Genomic DNA, 23,439 nt, shown 5'->3' on the forward strand with positions numbered 1-23,439 from the left:
AGAAAGTTGAGAGACGCAAGACCCAACACTCTGGATGAGCTTAAGGCCGCTATCGAAGCATCCTGGGCCTCCATCACACCTCAGCAGTGCCACAGGCTGATTGCCTCCAGGCCACGCCGCAGTGAAGCAGTCATTTCTGCAAAAGGATTCCTGACCAAGTATTGCGTGCATAACTGAACAAAATTATTTGAAGGTTGACTTTTTTTGTATTAAAAACACTTTTCTTTTATTGGTCGGATGAAATATGCTAATTTTTTGAGACAGGAATTTTGGGTTTTCATGAGCTGTATGCCAAAATCATCAGTATTAAAACAATAAAAGACCTGAAATATTTCAGTTGGTGTGCAATGAATCAAAGTTTTTATCATTACATTATGGAAAATAATGAACTTTTATCACATATGCTAATTTTTTGAGAAGGACCTGTATGTTCAAGGCAAATTATAACAAATTATAACTGTGTCAGAAACAGTCTCTTGCGCAAATGAAGAAATTAGTTGTCTTTTGCTGCTGACTGCGATTAAAATGACTTGTTTTTACACAGCAATGCTTACAAACACATGCAAATTAAACATTTTCATGACCACGCAGCACAGCAACATCACGTGAATGAGTTACTTCAGAAGGCGCGAGTCTGTTGATGTCATTCACCGTGAATCCACCCTGGGAACCGGTAAATATTAGCCTAGAAATCTAGACGCACCCTAGCGGCAGCAAATCTAATCTGCCGCGAGTATCGTCTAGCAACTCTCAATAAACGTCTGAGCTGTAAAAACAAAACTCTGGTCGGGCCAATCACATCGTGTAGAGTCGGTGGGCGGGGCTGAACATAATGACGGCAGAGTTGCGCTTGCGTGCTACTAGTAAACACAGAAGCTGGAGAATGACGGACTTTTGATTCAGCTTTGACAGCGAGCGACTCTGTGAGACTTGCAGTAAAGCTTTTCTCGGAGAAAAGAACAAAGAACGGCACTGAAGTCATTCTTAAAGGCTGAATCATTCTGAAGTGCCTTGAACCGTGCCGCATTATTCAATGTGTTGACGTGATTTCCCCTGAAACGGCACCAGCTGTTAGCAGCTCCTCCCCTTTTTTGAAACAGCCAATAGCGTTTCGTTAATATACAGTTTGACTAGAGCGCAAGAGCGGACCTTTCTGTTTGGTAAGCCAGTTTCCTCTAACAATGTTTACCATCATAATCTCCTCCATATCGCTTTGAAATGGTGAGTTTCCAGACCAAACATCTTGATGTGGGTCTGGCTTGTCAGGCTAGATATTTATACACTGAACAAAATTATAAACGCAACCATTTTTTTTTTTGCCCCCATTTGTCATGAGCTGAATTGAAAGTTCTAAGACTTTTTCTATGTACACGAAAGGCCGATTTCTCTCAAATATTGTTCACAAATCTGTCTACATCCGTGTTAGTGAGCACATCTCCTTTGCCGAGATATTCCATCCACAGGTGGGGCATATCAAGATGCTGATTAGACAGCATGATTATTGCACAGGTGTGCCTTAAGCTGGCCATAATAAAAGGCCGCTCTAAAATTGTGCAGTTTTACTGCATCTCACCCATAAGCAAAACACCATAATTCATATAAATATTAACGCAGACACCAGGACTGCAGATCAGTGGCATACATATCTAAAATGCATACCAAAACATGGGAATATTTTATTTCTACATTGCATATTTTAATTTTCAACCCGATGTTGTATTTCTTGTGCATACATTACAGTAAAATTGCATACATTTACAAATTGTGAAACCTACTAATTAATAAAATTAATATGATAATGTTAACTATGAAAAAATACAAGATTCATTTAGTTAATTTTAGATTTAATTAAACATTTAAATAAATTTGACACGCCTAGTGTTTAGTGCTTTGATGGTCCACTAAACCCACACAAAAATTCCTGTGAATCCAGCAGCCTTTGGTGAACTTAATTTTTTTCAGACAGTTTAAACTGTTTTTCAACAACTCTTTTATATTTAAATTTTAAATGTATGAAAAAAACGGGGTGCAGAAAGAGATTTCTGCCAGTTGTCTAGTGGACAGTATGTCCCCATTTGAGGCCCAGTGTGTGTGAGACTGTTTATGATACCTAGTAGTACACAGTGTGAACCGTGTTTATTCTTTATGAGATTAGGAGCACATGATCTCATTACTCTCTGTGCCAGAAGGAAAGAGAGAGAGAGAGAAGAACATCTGAACTGTCTGTACCGAAATAAAATGAACAGAAAAACACACACACCTTCATAGACCATTGCTCAGGTTTCACTTGAGAGCAGAAAGCGGAACATGCAGCCTATAGCCTGCATGTGTGTGCTTGTTTCATCAAAGTGTGCGTGGACAGTGCACATATTCTTGAGCCAAATTCACCTGTTTCCTGCTGTGTTTGCCTAGAAGGTCCAAAAATAGGCTGCAGCAGCGTGGCATCTCAGCTAGTGCATGACAGCATTCAGTGTAGGTGGACAGCTTGCTGGAGACACACAAAAATATTTTCACACATCACATGGCACAACTTTATCAACACTAATCAGAAAGCTCTACCAAAATCAAATGATGAGTTCATGCATTTCATACCAGTGCATTATAAATCACTAAACCGGTGGTTCTCAACTAGGGGCCCTCAGCCAACATCCAAGGGGGTCTCAAGATGAACATTAAAGTACTAAAATCAAGATATCTCTCTCCCCCACCCCCTTTGTAAAACCTGGATATATAGGTATTTTACTTTTTAAAAAAATGAGATTTCTAGATATGGAAAAGTACTGTAAATGAAATAAAATCTTATAACTCCATGGGCATTTTTATAATGAATATACAGTACATTCAAGTTTTATAGTTATGCCAAGCTCTACCATATTTTATCAGGTAGATACAATTATATTTTTAACAATGAGAGAGTCAAAAAGGCTGCAAACCTCTGCTCTAAACACTTACTTCGATCCTCACCTGAATATTCGGGCCAAATTAATGCAGATGTCGAGGTCATTACGATAGTTCTCCAGAATCAAGCAAAAAGTAAAGAATGCCTTGTTGGACAGGAAGGAAGGCCGAGACTCAGACTGGTCAGCTATATTTCTCAAAGCTGCTGTGACCTAGAAAGGGTGAAGAGATCAAGACTATGTGCAACTGTATGCGTGTTTGTTAACTCAGTGAGAATGTGGTTTGCAGCAGGTGTGTGTGTGTTTGTGTGTATTATTGCCTAATGGGTAGAGATGCATATAAAAGAGGAAACACTTATAATCAAGAAGAAATAACAGAAGGCTTATAAAAAGTGGCCTCATAAATCTCTCCATCAAGCGCTTAGGACACTGATTAGGGTACATGGTAGATGCTAGAGCTTCTTGGCCCATCAGGCTGTACTTTCATAAAAACCCTCATTTCCGTCTGCCAACAGGCTAATGAGTGGCACTGCAATTGGCGCTGAACATCAAACCATGCGTGCCGAGTTCAGGAAATTTGTTTGGGCAGAGTTAAATAATTCCTGTGAAACGTACTTTGTGCTGGAGGAGTTTAAAGTAAAATATGGACACGGAGAAGTGGAAAAAGGGCATCCTCCCAGACAAAAGCAAAAACAAAAGCAGAGGAAAAGCACATTAAAATCCACCCTTTTTTTCGACCCTATGCAACCCCACCCTTGTGAAGCGCTCGCATTTTGTTCCGTTTCGCTCCCAGAGCAGAGTTCTGAGAAATGTCCGGGTGGGGTTTAAGCATGTTCTATTCCTCCTGTTTTTATGTCTTAAAGACACAGATTTACCATGTTTGCAATGCAAATGTATATGTGTGTATCGATGGTGGTCTATCTGTGCAGCACAAAGCACTATTCCAGCACATATGGGAAGCACACACCTTTGGTCATAGTGGATGATGTATGTATGAATGTATGATGGATGATCTTACGTGTTTTTAAGACAACAAGGGAGACCGATTATCATCACGCATTACAGAAAAGTCTATCTGCGTTTTTTTAAAGGCATAGTTCACCTAAAAAATAGCATTCTGTTATTATTTACTCACCTTCATGTCACTTCAAAACTGTATGACTTTTTTCATCTGTGGAACATAAAAGAAATGTCTGTTTTTGGTCCATACAATGAAAGAAAATGTTAAGCAATACTACTGTTCTTCAAAATATCTCCTGCTCCTCTTTTGTTCCACAGATGAAAGAAAGTCATAATGGTCATTTTTGGGTGAAGTATCCCTTTAAGATGTCACATTTGATCGACTGAAATGCTTCAGTTTGTGTGTGGGTTGCCAATTTCCATTGTTTTAGTGTTTCTGTGTATGTGTGTATAATTGCGAACATGACTGGCATACTAAAAACGGGTTTAGAGATGAAAATAAAGCCACTTTGACCTTTGACACCTGCCCAAACGAAGCAACCATCAAGGACCACCCACCTGTACCAGTATGTGTCCTGCGATGACACTCTGGCCTTCTCCCTCTGACCTCGGAGTAGTTACATTAGCTGACGCTGTAGATGGACCGTGCATCAGTCTCTTGGACAGCTGCAGCAGTATGCCGATGAAGCCTTTAGCCAGCAGCAGCCTGGAGATGGCACTGTTTCCTGACAGGAGCTTCAGTGAGCCGACACAGTAGAGCACGGCCTCACCTTTACTCCACACATCCTCACACTGTAGCAGAGACAGAATGGAGTCTGTGTGGAAACACATACACACAATGGGCTGATGTTAGAGATAATGCCTGATTGAGCTGAGAGAGTCTGGGTAAGATATACAATAATCAGGTCTAACCTAGGATGGAGTCGGTGAGGAACAGGGCGTCGTTACTAGCGTTCCGGCTGATTTTGAAGACGAGTTTGCAGATGTTCAGCAAGTTGTTTCCACTCACATCGAGCTTGTAATATAGGCAACAGCAATAAGATACTGTAAACTATTTCAAATGTAGACATATAAAGTAGAGGCTGTTGGAGATCAGAGTATGTGTGTGTCCATATACTCACTGCCAGAATAAGTTTGGCTAATGTTAGGTTAAGTCGGTCCGATCCCACATCTATAAGTCTGAAGAGTATTCTGAGGATGACAGACCTCTTTTTACACTGCCTTCCCAGCATTTCTCTCTCTGCTAATGCATCATGGAGACCGTTGCAAGAGTTACACAGCCGTCCCACAATCTCATCTGACACACCATCACCTAAAAGGATTGTGTTTTTGAAAGAGACAAAATCTGATCAGTATTCTGTATGTTCCAGAACACACAATATGTAACAGTGTCAAGGTCGCATTTCAAACCGAATGTCTCGCACAGTATTAATTGCAGAATTGTCACCCTTCAACTGTCCCTGTGAAGGACAGTGAAAGATAAGTAGTCTGTGGGACACACAGACTCTTTCATTCAGCTGAACTGATGTGTACACAGAGTAGGCTTACTGACATTTCAGTGACATTTGACCCACGCCCACACCCACTGCGAGAGTTAACATGGCTACATATTCTCAATCTGTATGGTATGCATCTTTGAGCACGACAACATTATGTCACATAATGAGTTTTAAGTTGGATTAGACTTCAATAGAGTATCAATAACTCCAAATTATCCTGAGCTAAAAAAATTTTTTTAAATCTGTTCATCTTTGCATATAAGACTTTGTCTGGCTGTCACCAGACCAAGCTCAATCTTTTAAGTCTGCTCAGTATTTTGACTGCACAAGAGGCGGGATCAATGGGCATAGTTCAAATGACTGTACCCAACTGGATAGTCATTCAACCAATCAGAACATCAGCCCATCGCTTCTCTATCAGTCATGTGTTAAACCCGCCAATAGTGTACCAGGTGGATAACTGCAGGGTGAAAGAACTTTTATTTGAACTTTTAAAAATTTAAAATTTTTGCACAAGAGGCAGGATCAACGGGCATAGTTCAAATGACTCTGTACACAATTGGATAGTCTTTCAACCAATCAGACCAGCAATCCATCGCTTCTCTATCCGTCATGTGTTAAACCCACCAATAGCGTGCTAGGTGGATAAGCCGGTTTGTGATTGGTCCCTGCAAATTTGTAACAGAAGCAGAATAAAACAGTGTACAGGTTTCCAGACTGAGCTGCATGACGAAATCAAATTGGTGGCAGATCCTGCTGGGTTTACCCAGTATATCTTAGACTAGCTATTGCATAGAGAATAATTATCCACATCTACATGCTTTTTAACCATTCTGTGCACTGGCAAGGTCTTATTCTTGCTGGATCTAACTTGCCTTTAGGGGATGAGGCATGGGCTGCATTTTTCCAAAGCTATTTTTACTCAAACAAATGTTTCTCAAATCTGTTTCCAAGATGGTTGGCATTCTCCCCAACGGCACCCTCTGAAGATGCCATGGAGAATATGAATGGTATTTTATGCATGAAACGAGAGGCTCCTGGCACAATAAATATTTGATATTTATCTTTCAAATGAATTTCTATTGAATTTTCAAAGTGCTTAAATATTTACTGCTATTAGATTGCATTTCACGGTTCTTTTCTCCCACATGCTTTGACTTTAGAAACTTATACCATGCCAAGCTCAACACAAGCTTTGTTTTTATTCCTCTGCATTCAGATATTGTGTTTTGCTTTCACTCTGGGACAGATTCAAGTGCTGAACTGCCACTCCTTAGTAGGAACTTGCATAAGCACAATCCAATAACCCCAGAATTAGGACTATATTTCTAAATTAAAAGTCAGTAATAGAGAAAAAAAAACTTTAAAAATCTGTTACTAGGGTAAATGGAAAATACAAAGCAGAGCTGTCATGTAAAAAAATGGAATTGCTTTATTGATTATTTTTAAATTATTTAAAAATATCCCTTAAATAAAGACTGCTAGAAGTGTACTGCAAAAAAATCATAAGAAAATGAAAAGCCATTAGGTATCAATCTGAATGTTAAATATGTTTTTAGATCTATTAAAATGGCAGTTATTCCCTACCCTAAATATGGCATTATGCTTCAATCAAAAAGGAAAGTCATTGCTAAGACTGTGTAAACATATTGTTGGTTAGATGATGTACAGCAAAACAGAGTGTGGCCCTTTGCTCTTTAAGGTCATCAGATCATTATTTGTGTATATTAAGCACATACATAAGTAATTTTATCATCACCTGGTGCAAAGCATTCAAATTCTTGAAGGACAGGAAGGACTTTAGTGTTCCAGAACATGGATTCATCCATGTTGTCATCACCTGTGTCTCCATACTCAAGTCTGGCTCCTACAGCAGAAAGATATCAAGTGGGTGTTAGACAGACTGACAGATAATAATTTAATAGACATGTATATGTGCTTTATTGATCCTGGGAAGGAAATTCAGACAGTTCACCCCAGCAGTTCTAAAAGCATATGAATGTAACACAGGATGTTCAACATAGCATGAAAAGGTCAGAGCTTCACACCCACGCTTTTTCATTACTGTCTGTTCTGTTCAAATGCCTCTGTGCGCATTTGCATTGTGGATGAGCTGGAGGAAGTAGTGGGTTGCGAAAACAACAGATCAAACGATCAACTAACATCTGGATAAAGAATCTTGAGAAACTGCTGCAGCAAAAGTGGTTTAGGTTTCCAATCCGATCAGATGTTTGCGGCCACTGGCAAGATTGTGTCAGGAACAAGATTTACACGATTGTGAGAACTTCGCTTTGTTTATCACGTGTCTGACTGCCAGTTAGTGGTTTCAAGTGTTGATAAATACAGTACAGAAATAGCAATATACCTGGTTTTGATTCTCTTTCACTGGATACATCAGTTTGCGGTATCCTGCTAATCACAAACATACAGTAAACATGTACATACAGAGCAGACAAACAGCATAAATTACATAATTGTGTTTATAACAGTGGTCAGATGAACTAAGTACTTTTTAAACACACGTCTTCCAGTTGAGTATTTTCATGGCAGACACAAGAGGTCACTGTTGTGATATCCTGATGCATAATTTTATTTCTCAATTTTTTGATTATCTCTTTTATTGTCAGTTGTGTGAAAACCAGTTACTGGTGGAAAATAGATAACTTTCAAAATGTGCTTGTGCAAATGTTCATTAAAAAACGCATGTATGCGAGGGCTACTGCAACAAACAGGAAACCACAGGTTCACATGATTGTCTCAGAGCTAGTCATGCACAGTCACTGAGAATTTTATCTCAAAAATCAAGATATCCGTTTACATGGTTTTAGTCTGTGCTATCATTAATAGCAGATTAAACACACTCAAATGTCTTAAATGTACGTGTACTGCTTAAAATTCATAATCTTTCATCTTTATTATATATCACATGTGTATTTCCTAAGGATTGTGAAGAAATGATGGTACGGTGAGGCATTTTTGTGGCATTGATAATGTTTGGGCTTTGTACTGTCTCGATAATGCCTCTTTGTTGATGGGATGCCTCGGCCGAGACGTGATCTCATCGTGTGAATCTCAAATGAGACTGTACTGGTGGTCAACAGACCAGTCAGCCGGCCAGCCACAAACGGCTAGCATAATCTAATATCGCTCCATTAGCAACTATAACAAGGATATGGTAGAGAAAGAAGGAGAGAGAGGCTTGCTGCTTGACTTTAACTTACTATTAAATTCCAGAGTGTCCGTAAATGCATCCAAATTGGATGCATTGCATTACTTTTTTCATAAGTAGGCATTCTGGGCAATGTGCTAATGAAAGCAAATAGATCTGAATAAGCAAACCTTTAAATGTGGTCTTACTGATAGATTACACAATTCTGTGGTGTACACAACAGAGGACATCAAACTCAGAAAACATTGGTAACAAAATTATTAATGCTGCTGATCCTCAGAATAGTTAACAATAGACAAGTTAATTCTCTGAACTTGGTGTCCTGCAAGTCAACAACACATAAAAATGGTTTATTGCTGTCCTTAGGCACGGAGCATAAATCGATTTACTGAGGGAGTTGGATGTTGTATTGACAGTAGAGGTTTTTGTTATGAAGCCCAAAGGACTTTAAAGCAACCCAATTACAGAGATTTCAAACCTCTAAATGTATAGAAAAAAGAGTACATTAAAGGGTTAGTTCACCCAAAAATGAAAATTATTTCATTAATTACTCACCCTCATGTCGTTGGACACCCGTTACACCTTCGTTCATCTTCGGAACACAAATGAAGATATTTTTGTTGAAAGCTGACTGCTGAGAAAGGCTTCAGAAAGACCTCCATTGGCATTCAGTACATTCCCACTGACCCACTCACAAGACCCATAAAAGGCACTAAAGACGACATTACAAAGTCCGTCTCACTACAGTGGCTGTACAATAATTTTACAATGCGACGAAAATAGTTATTGTGCGCACAAAAATCAAAATAACGACTTTATCCACTAAGTTATTGACGTGAACTTGACGCATGCGCGAGAATAGGACGCAATTCCACCGTTCAATACATGACCCGGAAGAGAAGGAGCACCGCTATCGTGTGAGTTCCAGGTGAGTTCACGTCAGAAACCTACACGGAAGACAATATCTTGGCGGATAAAGTCATTATTTTGATTTTTTTTGCGCACAAAAACTATTCTCGTCCCTTTGTAAAATGATTGTACAGCCACTGTAGTGAGATGGACTTTGTAATGTCGTCTTTAGTGCCTTTTATGGGTCTTGTGAGTGGGTCAGTGGGAATATACTGAATGCCAATGGAGGCCTTTCTGAAGCCTTTCTCAGCCATCAGCTTTCAACAAAAATATCTTCCTTTGTGTTCCGAAGATGAACGAAGGTGTTAGGTGTTAAGGTGTTAGTAATTAATTAAATAATTTCCATTTTTGGGTGTAAACTTTAAATTAATAACCTCTATATGCTCAAAAAAGCATACCTGTGTTTGATAAGTGTGTGCAGGTCAGTTTCGGAGGATGATTTTGTTTTATGCTCTGTTACTTCAGCACAATGTGGCTGTTCTCTGTCATCTGCTTGGTCTACTCCGATCCTTGCCTCTAGAGATATATCTGTACAGGCACACAAGAATGCAACTTAGCTAAACAGTCAAAAACACATAGATTGATAGATTTAATCAACACACTGTTTTTTAATAGAAATCTCTCCGATGATGCATTTATTTGATTAAAAAATACAGCAATATTGCACTATATTATTAGTGCTTAAACTACTGTTTAAAAAAAATAACTGTTTTCTATTTTTATATAATAAAAGTAACTATTACCACCAGCTTCAGTCACATGATCCTCCAGAAATGATTTTAATATGCTGACTTGCTTTTTAAAATATTTTTGTGGAGGCTGTGATACTTTTTTCTTTTCAAGATTCTTTGATAAATATATAGATCAAAAGACATTTAATTAAAAAATTCTCACTTTTGATCAACTTAATGTACCCCAAAAAGTATTATTTTTTTCAAAAGTCTTACCGACTCCATACAGTTTGGCGGGACAAACACACAAGTTCTTTTTTCTCAAGGCACACATGGCAGAGTTACATCCTAGGGATGTTGTAAACTGATTTATATCTGATTTTTGGAATAGTCTATTCATTTCGGTTTGGTGTGAAACACTTCAACAGCTAGCATCTTTTCATAGGCACTGACACGGGACACAATGAAGTTATAGAGGATTATCAATCTGTCTGACAGGTGAATATACATATTAATTTTTGAAAGATATTTCAAAAATTATCTTGCCATGCAATATCTTTTCTCTATTCATCTATTCATTCAACCTAATGTAGATTAATAAAACACTTTTTTTTCTTATCTTACTCTTTGTGTGTGATGTCATGGGTGGTAGTGGGTTGATGGATGATGCTCTAAGCAGTCTGGCTCGAGAGCCTCCTGATCCTATCCTGGTATTCCCTCGTTCAGCTGGGGGTTTGGGGAGAGTTGCTTCATCATTACTGCCATCCACATCCAGGGACACAGACAGCCTGGGTTTCTAGGATTGAAAGAACTCTTCAATTACCGTTTCCTGTTTTCATTTGTATAGTCTGACATAACGTTTTGAAAAGTCTCTTACATGTTCCAGTGGGCTGAGACGAGTTCCAGAGCTGGGCCTGGAGTCAGGAACTTCAAAATGTCGGCCATGAAGACTTGAAAAGACATTTGTGAAAGCAATTTAAACCAGCATACCAGTCGTATAGTATGAATAAGCAAACAGTTAATATATAATTCAAGTACTTTATAGAGTGCAACAGTCGGTTTCTGGAAGTTCAAAAAAAAAAAAACATTTTCCCCATAGGACAGACCCATCTGTAAGCTATGAGGTTGTTAATCGGTATATTCTTTTGTTAAAGCCATTGAGCTTACATTATTTCAACTTAATTTTTAAATAATTGTTTAATAGCCAAATTCATGAAAAAACGACATTACCCATGATTCTGCAAATATTTTTGCTTGCAATACTTCCCGGGATAGTAGTTATTTCCCAAATAAAAGCTGTTAACTACTCATTTAACTTTATTTCTAATTTTCAAATACTTTTTTTGCTTCAAATCAAAGTTTGTAATGTTGTGAGTGATTCACCTTCTAGCTGGTTGGTTTGGTTCTTGGCTTATAACTGTTAAATTAAGACTTTAAAAATCCCTAGGGGAAAAATCATTTCAGAATCAAGGCCTCTTAAAAAAGTGGGCAGGTACTGTTGCACTCCATAATTAATTCAAAATATTATAATAAGCCTTAAATACATGCAAAAGAAGGTATAAACACAAAAGTATCCTTTTCAATGTTGTTTTACCTGAATGCAGATGGTGGTCGTCCATCATGCGCACGAGAAGATGATTCTCCAAAGAGCTTCCGATGCTTCTCCTGAGGTGTGAAAGGTCGCTGTGTGGCAAGAGTTCTGAGAGAGCGACGAGCCTCTGATACTATCTCAGCACTTGTCTGTTTCCTGAGGCCAGTGCTCATGTGGACACGCTCACTTTTGTCCTGATGGAGCTCCATTCCAGACATGCTTGATCCATATGGATGTGTACCAGTCTCAAAAGCCTGAGACCTTGACCATTATTCTATAACCAAAACAGGTTGGAAAGATGCATAACTATGAGAAGATGAAGAAGGAGCATTTCAACAACATTAGCTGTCTCTTGGAAATATAAAGATTAAGCTGTCCCAGAAATCTATAGGAGACTATATTTTGCATTTTTTGTTGACATTCTCATATTAGCTCAGTCTTCACAGTGATTTGCTGCCCTGTAAGACTAGTTTTCAATATATTATATTTTAATACCTTTTTAAAAAGAAATTTTAAATGCACATCACACACGTGTTCAGCTGTTTATAAACCTGAGTCATATCGTTTAGCGCAAGACAAGAATGCGCGTCCACGTACCGTCACCATGGAAACACACAACGCTGTTACCAGTAGCTCGGGTGTAGCAAAACAAAACATTAAAAACATATACTGTGAAAAGAAACTAAAGAATACAAACTCGTCTGATAAACAACCCGTGATCTTAAATTCAGGTAACCAACAAAGCAACAATAATAATCTAAGACACAATTAGTATCAAGTGTTGCCAGTAGCCTACTTCATCGGAAAACTTGATATTTTAGGCAGTGCGTAATGTAAACAGCACACACAAACAATATTAATCTTTACCTTGATTTCCAAACGAGTCTTTGTTTCACTGTTTTAAAGAGATCATCTTTAATACAGAAAGATGAGCAGGTAACGTTAGCAAAGGGACGCACACCACAGAGTCAATCACGGCCACGCGCCTGGTCACGTGACACGCTGAAGCTTTTGTTGTTTGAAACCAATATTTCCAAAGGGAAAACGACAGTTATTTTTTCATTTAAATTCTTCCCCAAAACTCACCTGCTTGGTGTCCAATGCAAAATCCAAAAAATCAGGTTTACAGAGACACGAGGGGACAGTAAGTTATAACCACGAAACATAAGTGAGCTGATACTTACCCACTCAGAATGACACATAAAAAAAGGAATTTAAAGCTACACATTTGTAGCCTTGTTCAAACGAGGCAGTGTCCTCGGAAATATCCATAGACTAAAAAAATATCTCAAATTTCTTGAAGTAACTATAATGGAGGATTATGCAAATAGTGGAGAACGTGCTTGTCTTTTTGAAACTGAGACATCTAACATTATTTTGTCTGTTGTGGTTTTTAACAGTCATTTCCCACAGAGCTTGTCCTGTCATTTAAGTCTTCTGAGAATCTGTCCACCCATTGCATGGCTAAATAAATTGTATATTAAAGACTTCAAACATCTTAACTGACATGTTGTTGTAAATAAGAAAATCCACATAAAGGAATAAGGATGATTTCTTAATGCCATATTGAAATGATCCTCTCTCATTGTACTCTGCAAGTAAGACTGACATGGTTTGTCTGACACACTATATATAGTCTACAAACCTATTTCTCTGTTCATCATGAAGTAAAACGCACACATGAGCCATATTTTTGGCTCTGGTTAGATTTAAATAACTCTACAAGCTTCATTCTCATGGATACAAGAAGCCTCATTGGTGTAATGAGATTGGAGGAGCTAGCCAATAAGGAGTTAGTACTAGAGTACTCATTGGCCAATGGCTGCATAGATATGGTTGCCCTCTTTCATTGTCACTAGGGAAGTGTGGAGCCATATTTTGATAACATTATGTAAAGTGTACTGATTTTTTTCTGCCTGTCAGATTTTTAATAACGCTAGCATGATGCGCACACATCTGTATTTAGAGGGCTGCATGAATGGTCTAAATTTAATTATCTTGTGAACCTTGACACATACGCACATACACCACTGATGCTGGCTGCTCTTCTTCTACGTCATTGAGGTAAATTGGTTTGCTTTGCAAGGACCATCATTTTTCTGGCTGCTGTCTCCTTGGCAACCCGTTCCTTATGGGCAGCCTTTGGACACACATTGACTCCCTCACCTGGTAAAAAGGAGAACGGAGTGATAGCTCACGAATGTATGATGAGGAGGTTAGGCAATGTGCTTGCTTAGACTTTACACAAAGTAAGAACTGTCAAACACTTTGAGCTTGTGTCAACATGTCATCAAGAAGCACTACAGTTTTTGTTTTGGCTATGTACAAAGAGATTTTAACGGGGTTTTTTGTAGGCTTAATAGGAACTATGCTATATTTAATTGTAGATTTCATGAAGTCAACATGAAATCAAATTTGTTTTTATGGAATTTTGCAGTGTTTGTTATAAATGATTTATGATTTTCACTCTGATATATGTCACAATATGTAATGACTTCCATTTCATGCCGACTTAATGGGAAAATTAAAGTCTGTCACTTTTAGTCCTGTCTGGCTGTTGTAGATCATATGCTGATTAGCATCTTTATCTGTGTTTGTTCCATGAAAGTAGGATAGAGGTAGACTGCGGGTAAACCCAGCCTGATCTGCCAGCGATTTGATTTCGCCCTGCAGCTCAGTCTGGAAACCTGTACGTTAATTTCTACTGCTTCTGTTACACTTTTGCGGGAACCAATCACAAACTGGCTTATCCACCTAACTTAACACAACGACGGATAGAGAAGCGATGGATCGATGCCCATTGATCACGCCTCTTGTGGTCTGATTTATTGAAGGTCTATCCAATTGCGTACAGACTCATTTGAATTATGCTCGTCTATCACGCCTCTTGTTCAGTAGAAAATACAGAGCAGACTCCCCCCAGACCAATGTTTAATCTTAAACTGTGCTTGGTCTGGAGATAGCCAGACAAGAATCGATAGATGAACACATGTGGCTGGAAATGTCACTACCAAGCTGGAGACTGTTCAGATTGTCATGCCTCAGTGGTACAAGTAACTAAATCTCAGAATACATTGCTGTCATTGTTTCTTCCCACTTCCCGGCATATACTCAATCACTTCTTTTACCTTGCTTGACATAAATAAATATACCTGTAGTGTACCAGACATGTTTTAGCCTGCTCAGCATAAATAAAAACACACATTCAAGCATGTACACTAAGCCAGGATAGATTGTTAGGATAAAAATGGCACATGGAGTGTGTGTGTATGTATGTATACATGTGTATGTAAACCTCTATAGTGTTTTGGGATTAACATGAACATAAATCTAGATTAGTTCTGTGTTTTGTTTAGAAACATTTGTCCTTTCCATCTAACATATTATATGTGGTATTTGCTGAGAGAAAAACAGTGAGAACAAGGCAAGCAGCTGACATTGCCATTTTCTTTTCTAACAGAGGGGCTTTGATTATGACCCAGTGACGACAGACTGCTGATTGACTCATCTGCTTACAGTGCTGTCCAGAAAAGCCAGCCACCCACTCTCTCACTTCTGTTAGCTCTGAGTGGGGTGCTATATTTCAAACAACTATATGAATCAGTTCCGGTTGCACAAGATACAATGCAGAGCACGCTAAGGTGGGTGAAAGGTGATGGGATGGAATTTGAGGTTGAATATAGTGATGACAGCACTGACAGAAATGTACTTTTCTATTAAGGGGTGATATGCATAGATATCCATAATAAGGGCTAGATGTCTTACGGCGGAGTCACCATCGCCATCACCGGCGGCCATCTTGTCACAGGCAAGCTTTCTGTTGGGCTCTGTGGAACTTGATGTAAGATGAGTGATCTGTACGAACATAAATCTCGCTGAAATCTTGACGGATTTACAAATGGTTTGGTTTCTTACAAATATTATTAAAATGGCTACAGATCTGGATGCTTTAAAATGTTGGAATTGCAGCTTTTTTTCCCCCGATAAACGACTTAAACGTGCAGCTTGTGTATCACGGCTAACTTACATGCACGTTATCAAGGGGGCTGAGACCACAATCGAGCTGTTCAATTATAAAGGTTTTATTGACACCAATAACGATTTTATGACAACCAATAATAAACTTAGTTTGCATGTTTTTTTTGTTTTGTTTAATTAAAAAAAAAAAAAAAAAAAAAAAAAAAAAATATATATATATATATATATATATATATATTATAATAGTGATATTCTTATTATAACAGTGTGTATATATATGTGCGTGCGTGCGTGTGTGCGTGTGTGTGTGTGTGTGTGTGTGTGTGTGTGTGTGTGTGTGTGTGTGTATATATTAGCTATAGCTAGCTCTGGAGAAAAAAATTCAGAGCTGTATATGTGTATAAATATATATAATTTCTCATGTTGCCATTCGGTACACAGTTTTAATAGCCTATAAATTGATTTAACATAAATAGCTTGTGTGTATGTATATTCATTGCACCTATCTGTTCTGTTCAATGTTACTTTCATATTGAAGTCCATTGTTATAATTATTCATTCATTATCATTATCAAGTATGTAGTGTCATAACCACATCTCTGACATTTATAATAAATGAAACAGTTTGAAAATCGGTTGAAAATTGAGCAAGTTATGGTTATTTAAAAGTACATGCACCATTAGAACACACTGTTATGAGTGAGCGAGCTGCCTGTGACAAGATGGCCGCCAGTTGCGGACGGCGACCACCATTGGCCAACAGCGCGCACGAGACATCTAGCCTTTATTATGGATATGGTGATATGTACTCCCTTATCCCCCATTCTCATCTCCGTGCGTGCCATAACTCTGTCTGACGCACCCACCGCTAGCCTAGCTTAGCACAAAGACTGGAGGTAAAAGGCTCCATCTAGCCTACTGCTCAATAAGTGACAAAATAACACCAACATTTTCCTATTTAAAGGTATGTTCACTCAAAAATTTAAATTTGGTTATTAATTACTCACCCTCATGTTGTTCGACACCTACAAATGAAGATATTTTTGTTGAAATCCGATGGCTCAGAATGGCCTCCATTGACACCAATGTCATTTCCGCTCTCAAGAGCCATAAAAGGCATTGAAGACATCGTTTAAAAAGTCCATCTCACTGCGGTGGTTGTACAATAATTTTATGAAGCGACAAGAATAGTTTTTGTGCGCAAAAAAAGCGAAATAACGACTTATATATTGATGGGCCGATTTTAAAACACAGCTTCCGGAATCAACATGTCATGATTCTGATAGCGTGTCAAACTACCAAACTACTGAAATCATGTGACTCTGGCGATCCGAATCATGAATCGATACACAGATTCATAGCAGTTTGAAGGTTTGTTTTGAAATCAGTTTTGAGGTTTTAAATATGGTTATTTTTCTCACACAAACGCCTCGTTTCGTTTCAGAAGACCTATTAATCCCCGGAGCCGTATGGAGCAGTTTTATGATGGATAGATGCACTTATATAGCCTGACAAGCCAGACCCACATCAAGATGTTTGGTCTGGAATCTCACCATTGACAGGGCTCAATCCGAGGGGCGGGATAAACGGCTGTCTTTCAAACTCCCCCTGCACACGATAGGATAGCGCTACACCAACCGGAGCAACGACGGTGAAGGGGAGCTCGCTGATTTGTTCAATATCAAAACACCATTGTGTATTGGTCAGCTGATATGGATACAGCAGTGATGTAACAGTATATTGACAGTATAGTAATCTGTCTAAAATGTCACACTTCATATCAGTTCTTGATTTTTTTTTTTTAAAGTATCACATTTACGTGCTGATATTCAGAAAAAATTGCAATCTTGGCCATATGTTTTAAAAAACAATTTATAAAGGGTCATTTATGCCACAATATATTTCATTTTGGTATAACTTTTACCTAGCTTAGAAATCTAGACGCACCCTAGCGCCTATCTGCCGCGACTGTCAATACACTTCTGAGCTGTAAAAAACAAACTCTGGTCAGGCCAATCACATGGTGTATAGAGTTGGTGGGCGGGGCTTAACATAATGACGGCCGAGTTGCGTTTGCGTGCTTCTAGTAAACACAGAAACTGGCGAACGGCGGTCTTTCGAATCAGCTTTGACCACGACTCTGGAAGACTTGGAGTTAAGCTTTTCTCTGAGAAAACAACAAAGAACGGCACTGAAGTCATTCTTAAAAAGGGAAGATGTGTTCGGAGTTTTGCCGACCGGATACGGCGAAAGTTTAATCTGTCAACGAGCTCCGCTTCACCTTCGTTGCTCTGGTTGGTTGTAGCGCTATCCAATTGCGTGCACGCCGTGCAGAGGGAGTTTGAAAGACAGCCGTTTATTCCGCCCCCCGGATTGAGCCCTGTCAATGGTGAGTTTCCAGACCATCTTGATGTGGGTCTGGCTTGTCAGGCTAATTTTAACCCCAAACATACATACATTCATTTCCAACCATGGAGGACAATATCCACAGTGTGTTCGTGTTGTGACTTTTGTCAACACACCTCTGACGCCTTTCTAAGAATGTGCAGGACAATACTGTCACACACCCTGAGCAAAAAAAAGTCCCATTTTATCCTCCCAGCTACACCTATTTGCACATAATGTAAAAGCATAATCAGACTAATACACACTAATAATTTTGTTAGATAATTGAAGCCATGGAATGTTGGCACAGCAAATACTCATTAGAGCGTAATTATTGCAGTCATGATGGCAGTTGATATTATGTAGTGATGTCACCTAACACACATTTACAGTATATGTATACAGTACTATACAGTTAGTACGCCAACAGATGTACTATGGTACAATTCTTTCTTTTAAATATATATATTTGTGAAGGTTTATTTGAGTATTTCATTAGATGTGAACACAATGGGACTCTGTCTTTGTTTATTGTGTTTGTGGGGTGCTACACTACTGTGTGTGCCTTCCCCCTTTCCCCTGACCTAAGATTTATGTAGGTATAGCCCTATTTCCCCCTTCACTGCTGATTAGAAGGTTCCCTAAGGACCGTCATAAATGTGCTCTATCTATTTCTCTATCTAGCCTTCTTTCTCATCCCCCATCTGCAGTACATTACTCTGTGATTTTATTCCCATGCTCATGTCTGTGGGTCTGTATGCTCTATAATGAATAGAATCTACAGCTTGGGAAACAAAGGGATGAGTGTGCAGTTGGATGTTGGTGTGTGTGTTTGTGTGCGAAGGGTCAGACTGAATATGTCTATGTTATGTGAGAGATGCACATAATAGTGCTAATAAATCATGACTTTGGCCCATTTTCCTTTTGTAATCATGTCAGAAATCACCAAGGGCACAGATTGTGTACAGTAGATTATCGTGCTATTGTCTCACAAAGCACATGGGGACTCATTTATTCAGTCTCAGTGACAGAGAGAGATTGTAATAAAGAAAGGGATAGTCCGAGAGAGAGAGAGAATGGTCTCTGATAGATGAAAGGAACAGGAGAGTAGCATCATGGATCAGATGGTAGAGAATCTTTGTTGGACATTACAACATTATCAAGTGCTGGCTGTGTCCTTCTCTCTTCCCTGACATACACACAAGTTTGTGTGTCTGTGTATTTGAGAGAGATGTTTTAATACATGTACGGAGGATCTAGAATTAAATGCTTTCAACTTGGATTGTAAATATTTAGGACAATAGTTTAATTCTCGCTGATGTAAATTGAGTGATTATAATAAAAGGCACACAAAATATTACCATCAGAAATTGATTGATGTTTCTGATTTTATTCTTCCGAACAACGTGTTCTCACCGAAGCCATAGCCATGTGGGCTCCGACATCTTCCGCATTTGCACCTCAGGCGACCTGAGCTCGAGTCTCGGCTCATAGTTCTTTCCCCTGTTTCCTTCTCTACTATCCAATTCTGTCCTATCGCGACAAAGCTGAAAAAAGGCCACAAAAAAACTTGAACAAACTCAATATTATGCAAACTATTACGCAAACTCATTTAGCATAATCCTTGCAAAATGGGTCAAATAAAATCACGTGTGACAGGTGCATTTTCTCAGATCACCATTCTTTGCATAAATGCAAGGCGAAACAGTGTGACTCAATTTTGGACCAGTACTATATATGGCCATATAGGGCATAATAAAAATGTTGACAACATGAATATGTAGGCAATAAACTGAGACTAGACCACATTAAACATTCTTAAAGGGGGGGTGAAATGCTGTTTCATACATACTGAGCTTTTTACACTGTTAAAGACTTGGATTCCCATCCTAAACAGACAAAGTTTCAAAAACTAATGTTGGACGTTTGATGGAGTATTTTTGTGTTAAAAATACTCCTTCCGGTTTCTCACAAGTTTCGGAGAGTTTTTTTTCGAGTATGGGTCGACTTGACGTTAATAGAGCGGAAGGTCCTTGTATGGGCCGTACGGGCTCTTCTCCCGGTAGGGTGCGCGCGCGCGTGACTAGAGCGAGAGAGGAAATGCACGCCGTAAACAGTCTCTCTGGTGCAGATCCAGTCCTCCGTGAAGACTTATGTGCCGCGCTCCACTTTATTCCTATGGGTATGTCGAGTGACTTCAACGCTTCAGCACAGCATTCCGGGAAGGCAGCGCTGCATCTGAACCGATTTGAACACAGAAATGACGGGAAGCTTCACAACATCGCTTCAGTTGCGTCTCAAAGTGGATTTCCACGCCACTGCTGTCACAGGACTTCACCAAATCATACCAAAGAAGTGTGTTCTTGACGGAGCGGTCCCAGCGATAAAGGTTCGGTCCTGCTTTGGAAGCAGCCGCGCTAACGGTTACTCCATTGTTGTTCTGTATAACGTTACACTAGTCTGAATCTGACGTGCAAAACCGTTTTGCTTGCTACTTCTAAGGTCTAGTCACATACAATAGTCCATAAACCGAATCATGTCCTCATAAACTGCGAGTTAAGACAGAAATGTTGACAGGCTCCTAAATACAGTACATACCACAGAGACGGACGTCCTGATGTTGCCGTTTCTCCTGTTCAATTTATTTCTGCCTCAGATTTGATTCTGGATCATATCTGTATTAGCTGAGATGGCCATGGGTTTCTCCACGCTTGAGGACGTCACTGCTTTGTTCGCGATCGTCATTCTTTAGCTCCGCCCACACGATACGCCTCCAGCCGCTCGTTTTTTTTTTCCGGAAAGACTCGGTACAGCCTATATTTCTTTTATAAATATGATAAAACTAAAGACTTTTCGGAGATATGAAGGATGCAATACTACTCTATAGGTACTCAAGATTGACTGAAACTGAGTGTTTTTGAATGCGACACAGGGCAATAAAAGAGGAGACATTCTAAACAAAGATTAATCCCTGTCAACCCAGTGGCTGCAATGACTACAGATTCACATGATCTGGTGCTGCACAATTAGATCAGGCCTCTGTTGTTTGAAAAGAGTGCGCTAATGCACAGCTGATTGAGTAGATTGATGTGTCCTTCACTTAAGGATTTCTGTGTCTGCATTGATTTCAAGTTCTCACTGATAGCAGGACTGCACATTTCCCTGCCCATTCATCTGCCGCCTAATGGTTGTCTCTCCACCTTGTTCTTCTCTCGCTTTATCTCTCTTTTACAGACCCATAAAGAGTTGCCAATTTTCCTTTTCATTTAGCCTACACAAACAGGTATTTAAACTCTGAACTTCTTCATCTGGGAACACCGTTCAAATGTTGTATGTGCCTTTGTGTGTGCACAGCGTCTCGTAGAGGTTTTCTTGTACCTTCACATCATAGAGATGTGTGAAGTGAAGTGCAGAGCACACTAAAGTAAACACAGATGATGCTTCTAAATTGAGCATTTTAGGGAAATTAAAGAAAATTATTAGCTTCCCAAGATTATAAACTTAAGATTCATTCTTAATATTTTACTATGTAGAGAAAAATGAGCTCTAAAATCTTAAATTAAACAAATGTACAATGTTTATCCCCAATTAATATATACTAAAATAAATGTTATTAATATTGATTTTAAGGAAATTAAACTAGGAAAAATGATTGACTTTAGAAGAAGTAAATTAAAGAAATTAAGGAGAGATTTTAATTAAGTAGTCGGATAGCGACAAAACTAATTATGCATAATAACACCTTCTGAAGATGCGCCACTTTGATGGCTGTAAATTGGTTTGATTTAGAGATGCAATCTTTGTAATCTTGCTGCAATATTTCATTTTACAAACCCCTTTCCACCTTGTAGTATTTTGCACATGCAGCAATTTTTCCCCTGATGGTTCTGGAGACGCTCACGCAGCATAGACTTAGCACAGTGCTTTGAAACACGTGATGCGCTACAATCACCAAAGAAGACAAAAGAAAGTCATTGCACTAATCACTAATTGACTCATAAGCTGTTTAATGACTAGTTGACCATCCTGTCCCATCCCATCTCTAAATGCTGAGTCTATACATGTCACGGCTAGTCATGTCCTGCTTCTGTTCTATTCATGTGTGACAAAGCCTAAGTTTTTTTTTTTATTATTATTTACAGATCACAGAATGCAATACGTCACATTGCTTTGAGGCAGATTGTATTCTACTGCCTAATGGATAGTGAACCTGAGATCCCTCACAGACAGTCAGGCTCTCTCTCTCTCTCTCTCTCTCTCTTTTTTTTCTCTGTCTCTCATTTACTCTCTGTCACATTATCCCATCAGCTATGACATCACCACACCACAGCCCAGTTCTCAAATCCCCATGTCATCAATCTCTTCTCACACAGTTTGACCAGTCAGACCACAGAACTGAGATCTGGCCTCACCTGAGGAGTCAGAGGTTAAGGCATTTATGGCACGCACATGATTCACAATATAAATACCCATTAGTCCTTTTTAGCCTGCATTATTTGTTGTGTACACACAAATTAACTATTACTTAACACCTTATGCCATACACATTAATGCTCATACTGTTACTTATCTATCATGATAGATATTTTCTTACACGTGAGAGGGACAGAAATATCCCAAAGTCTTAAAGGACTAGTTCACCCTAAAATGAAAATTAGCCCATGATTTACTCACCCTCAAGTTCACCATATGACATTCTTCTTTCAGACCAATACAATCGCATTTATATTAAAAAATGTCCTAGGGGGTTTTACAGAAACTTTCTATCTTAGGTCTTAACTTTTAAAATCTTTCATATTTCGTATTGCAGAAGCAAATCTTAATTTGATTTAGGATTCTTATCCTATCTTATAAAATCTCATCTTATCTGTAGTTAGGAAATCTTAAACCACTCCATCCAGTTTGGTAATCAGCTGTCTGGTCTGTTACCAAGCAACCAACAACATGCAAACTGCTTCTACACACACACACACACACACACACACCTCTGAGCCACAGTACTGGCAAAACAGATTTGCCCTTACAGTTATATAACAACCCTTGACCTTTGGGTGTAATGGCCCGTGAGTGTGTCTGTTTCAGTGGGACAGATTCCAGACATTTCTTATGGCTCTGTCAGGGAGGGACAGTCAACAATCTCTATTGGCTGTTAATCTTTTCACATGTGTATATAAGCCATTTGTGAACTTTTTTATTGATATACTGTATATAAAGAACAGATGCTATAAAAAATCAATTGAACAGCCAAAGTACAAAAGTCCAGTTAATCTGGTTAAAATGAGGCTTTATACATTGTCATTGCACCATAGGGAATGTCAAAAAGGTTCAATGTAACATTTGACAAACATATTAGTTTTTAAGCCTTTCACCAAAACAAAGC

General features: G+C 38.8%; 1 protein-coding gene across 4 annotated transcripts in view; it reads right to left on the minus strand.

Annotated features, from left to right (window-relative positions):
- The window catches only part of armc2 (armadillo repeat containing 2), a 28,073-nt gene extending 15,404 nt beyond the window's left edge, over positions 1–12,669 (minus strand). Inside the window, exons 1-12 of one of the 4 annotated variants that reach the window (XM_067417648.1) lie at positions 12,564–12,669; positions 11,700–11,970; positions 10,983–11,055; positions 10,730–10,901; positions 9,833–9,962; positions 7,722–7,765; positions 7,116–7,223; positions 4,979–5,169; positions 4,770–4,872; positions 4,416–4,672; positions 2,965–3,110; positions 2,389–2,488 (exon numbers count right to left, since the gene is read on the minus strand). In XM_067417648.1, the coding sequence (XP_067273749.1) occupies positions 2,389–2,488; positions 2,965–3,110; positions 4,416–4,672; positions 4,770–4,872; positions 4,979–5,169; positions 7,116–7,223; positions 7,722–7,765; positions 9,833–9,962; positions 10,730–10,901; positions 10,983–11,055; positions 11,700–11,914 (1,539 nt within the window). In that variant the 5' untranslated portion in view covers positions 11,915–11,970; positions 12,564–12,669. Of the gene's footprint in view, positions 1–2,388; positions 2,489–2,964; positions 3,111–4,415; positions 4,673–4,769; positions 4,909–4,978; positions 5,170–7,115; positions 7,224–7,721; positions 7,769–9,832; positions 9,963–10,729; positions 10,902–10,982; positions 11,056–11,699; positions 11,971–12,563 lie in introns of all 4 variants that reach the window. The other 3 variants (XM_067417646.1, XM_067417647.1, XM_067417644.1) reach the window with 3 other exon arrangements.
- Between the last annotated feature and the right edge of the window lie 10,770 nt (positions 12,670–23,439).

The sequence above is a fragment of the Pseudorasbora parva genome, chromosome 15, assembly GCF_024679245.1.
Source record: "Pseudorasbora parva isolate DD20220531a chromosome 15, ASM2467924v1, whole genome shotgun sequence".
NCBI lineage: Eukaryota > Metazoa > Chordata > Actinopteri > Cypriniformes > Gobionidae > Pseudorasbora > Pseudorasbora parva.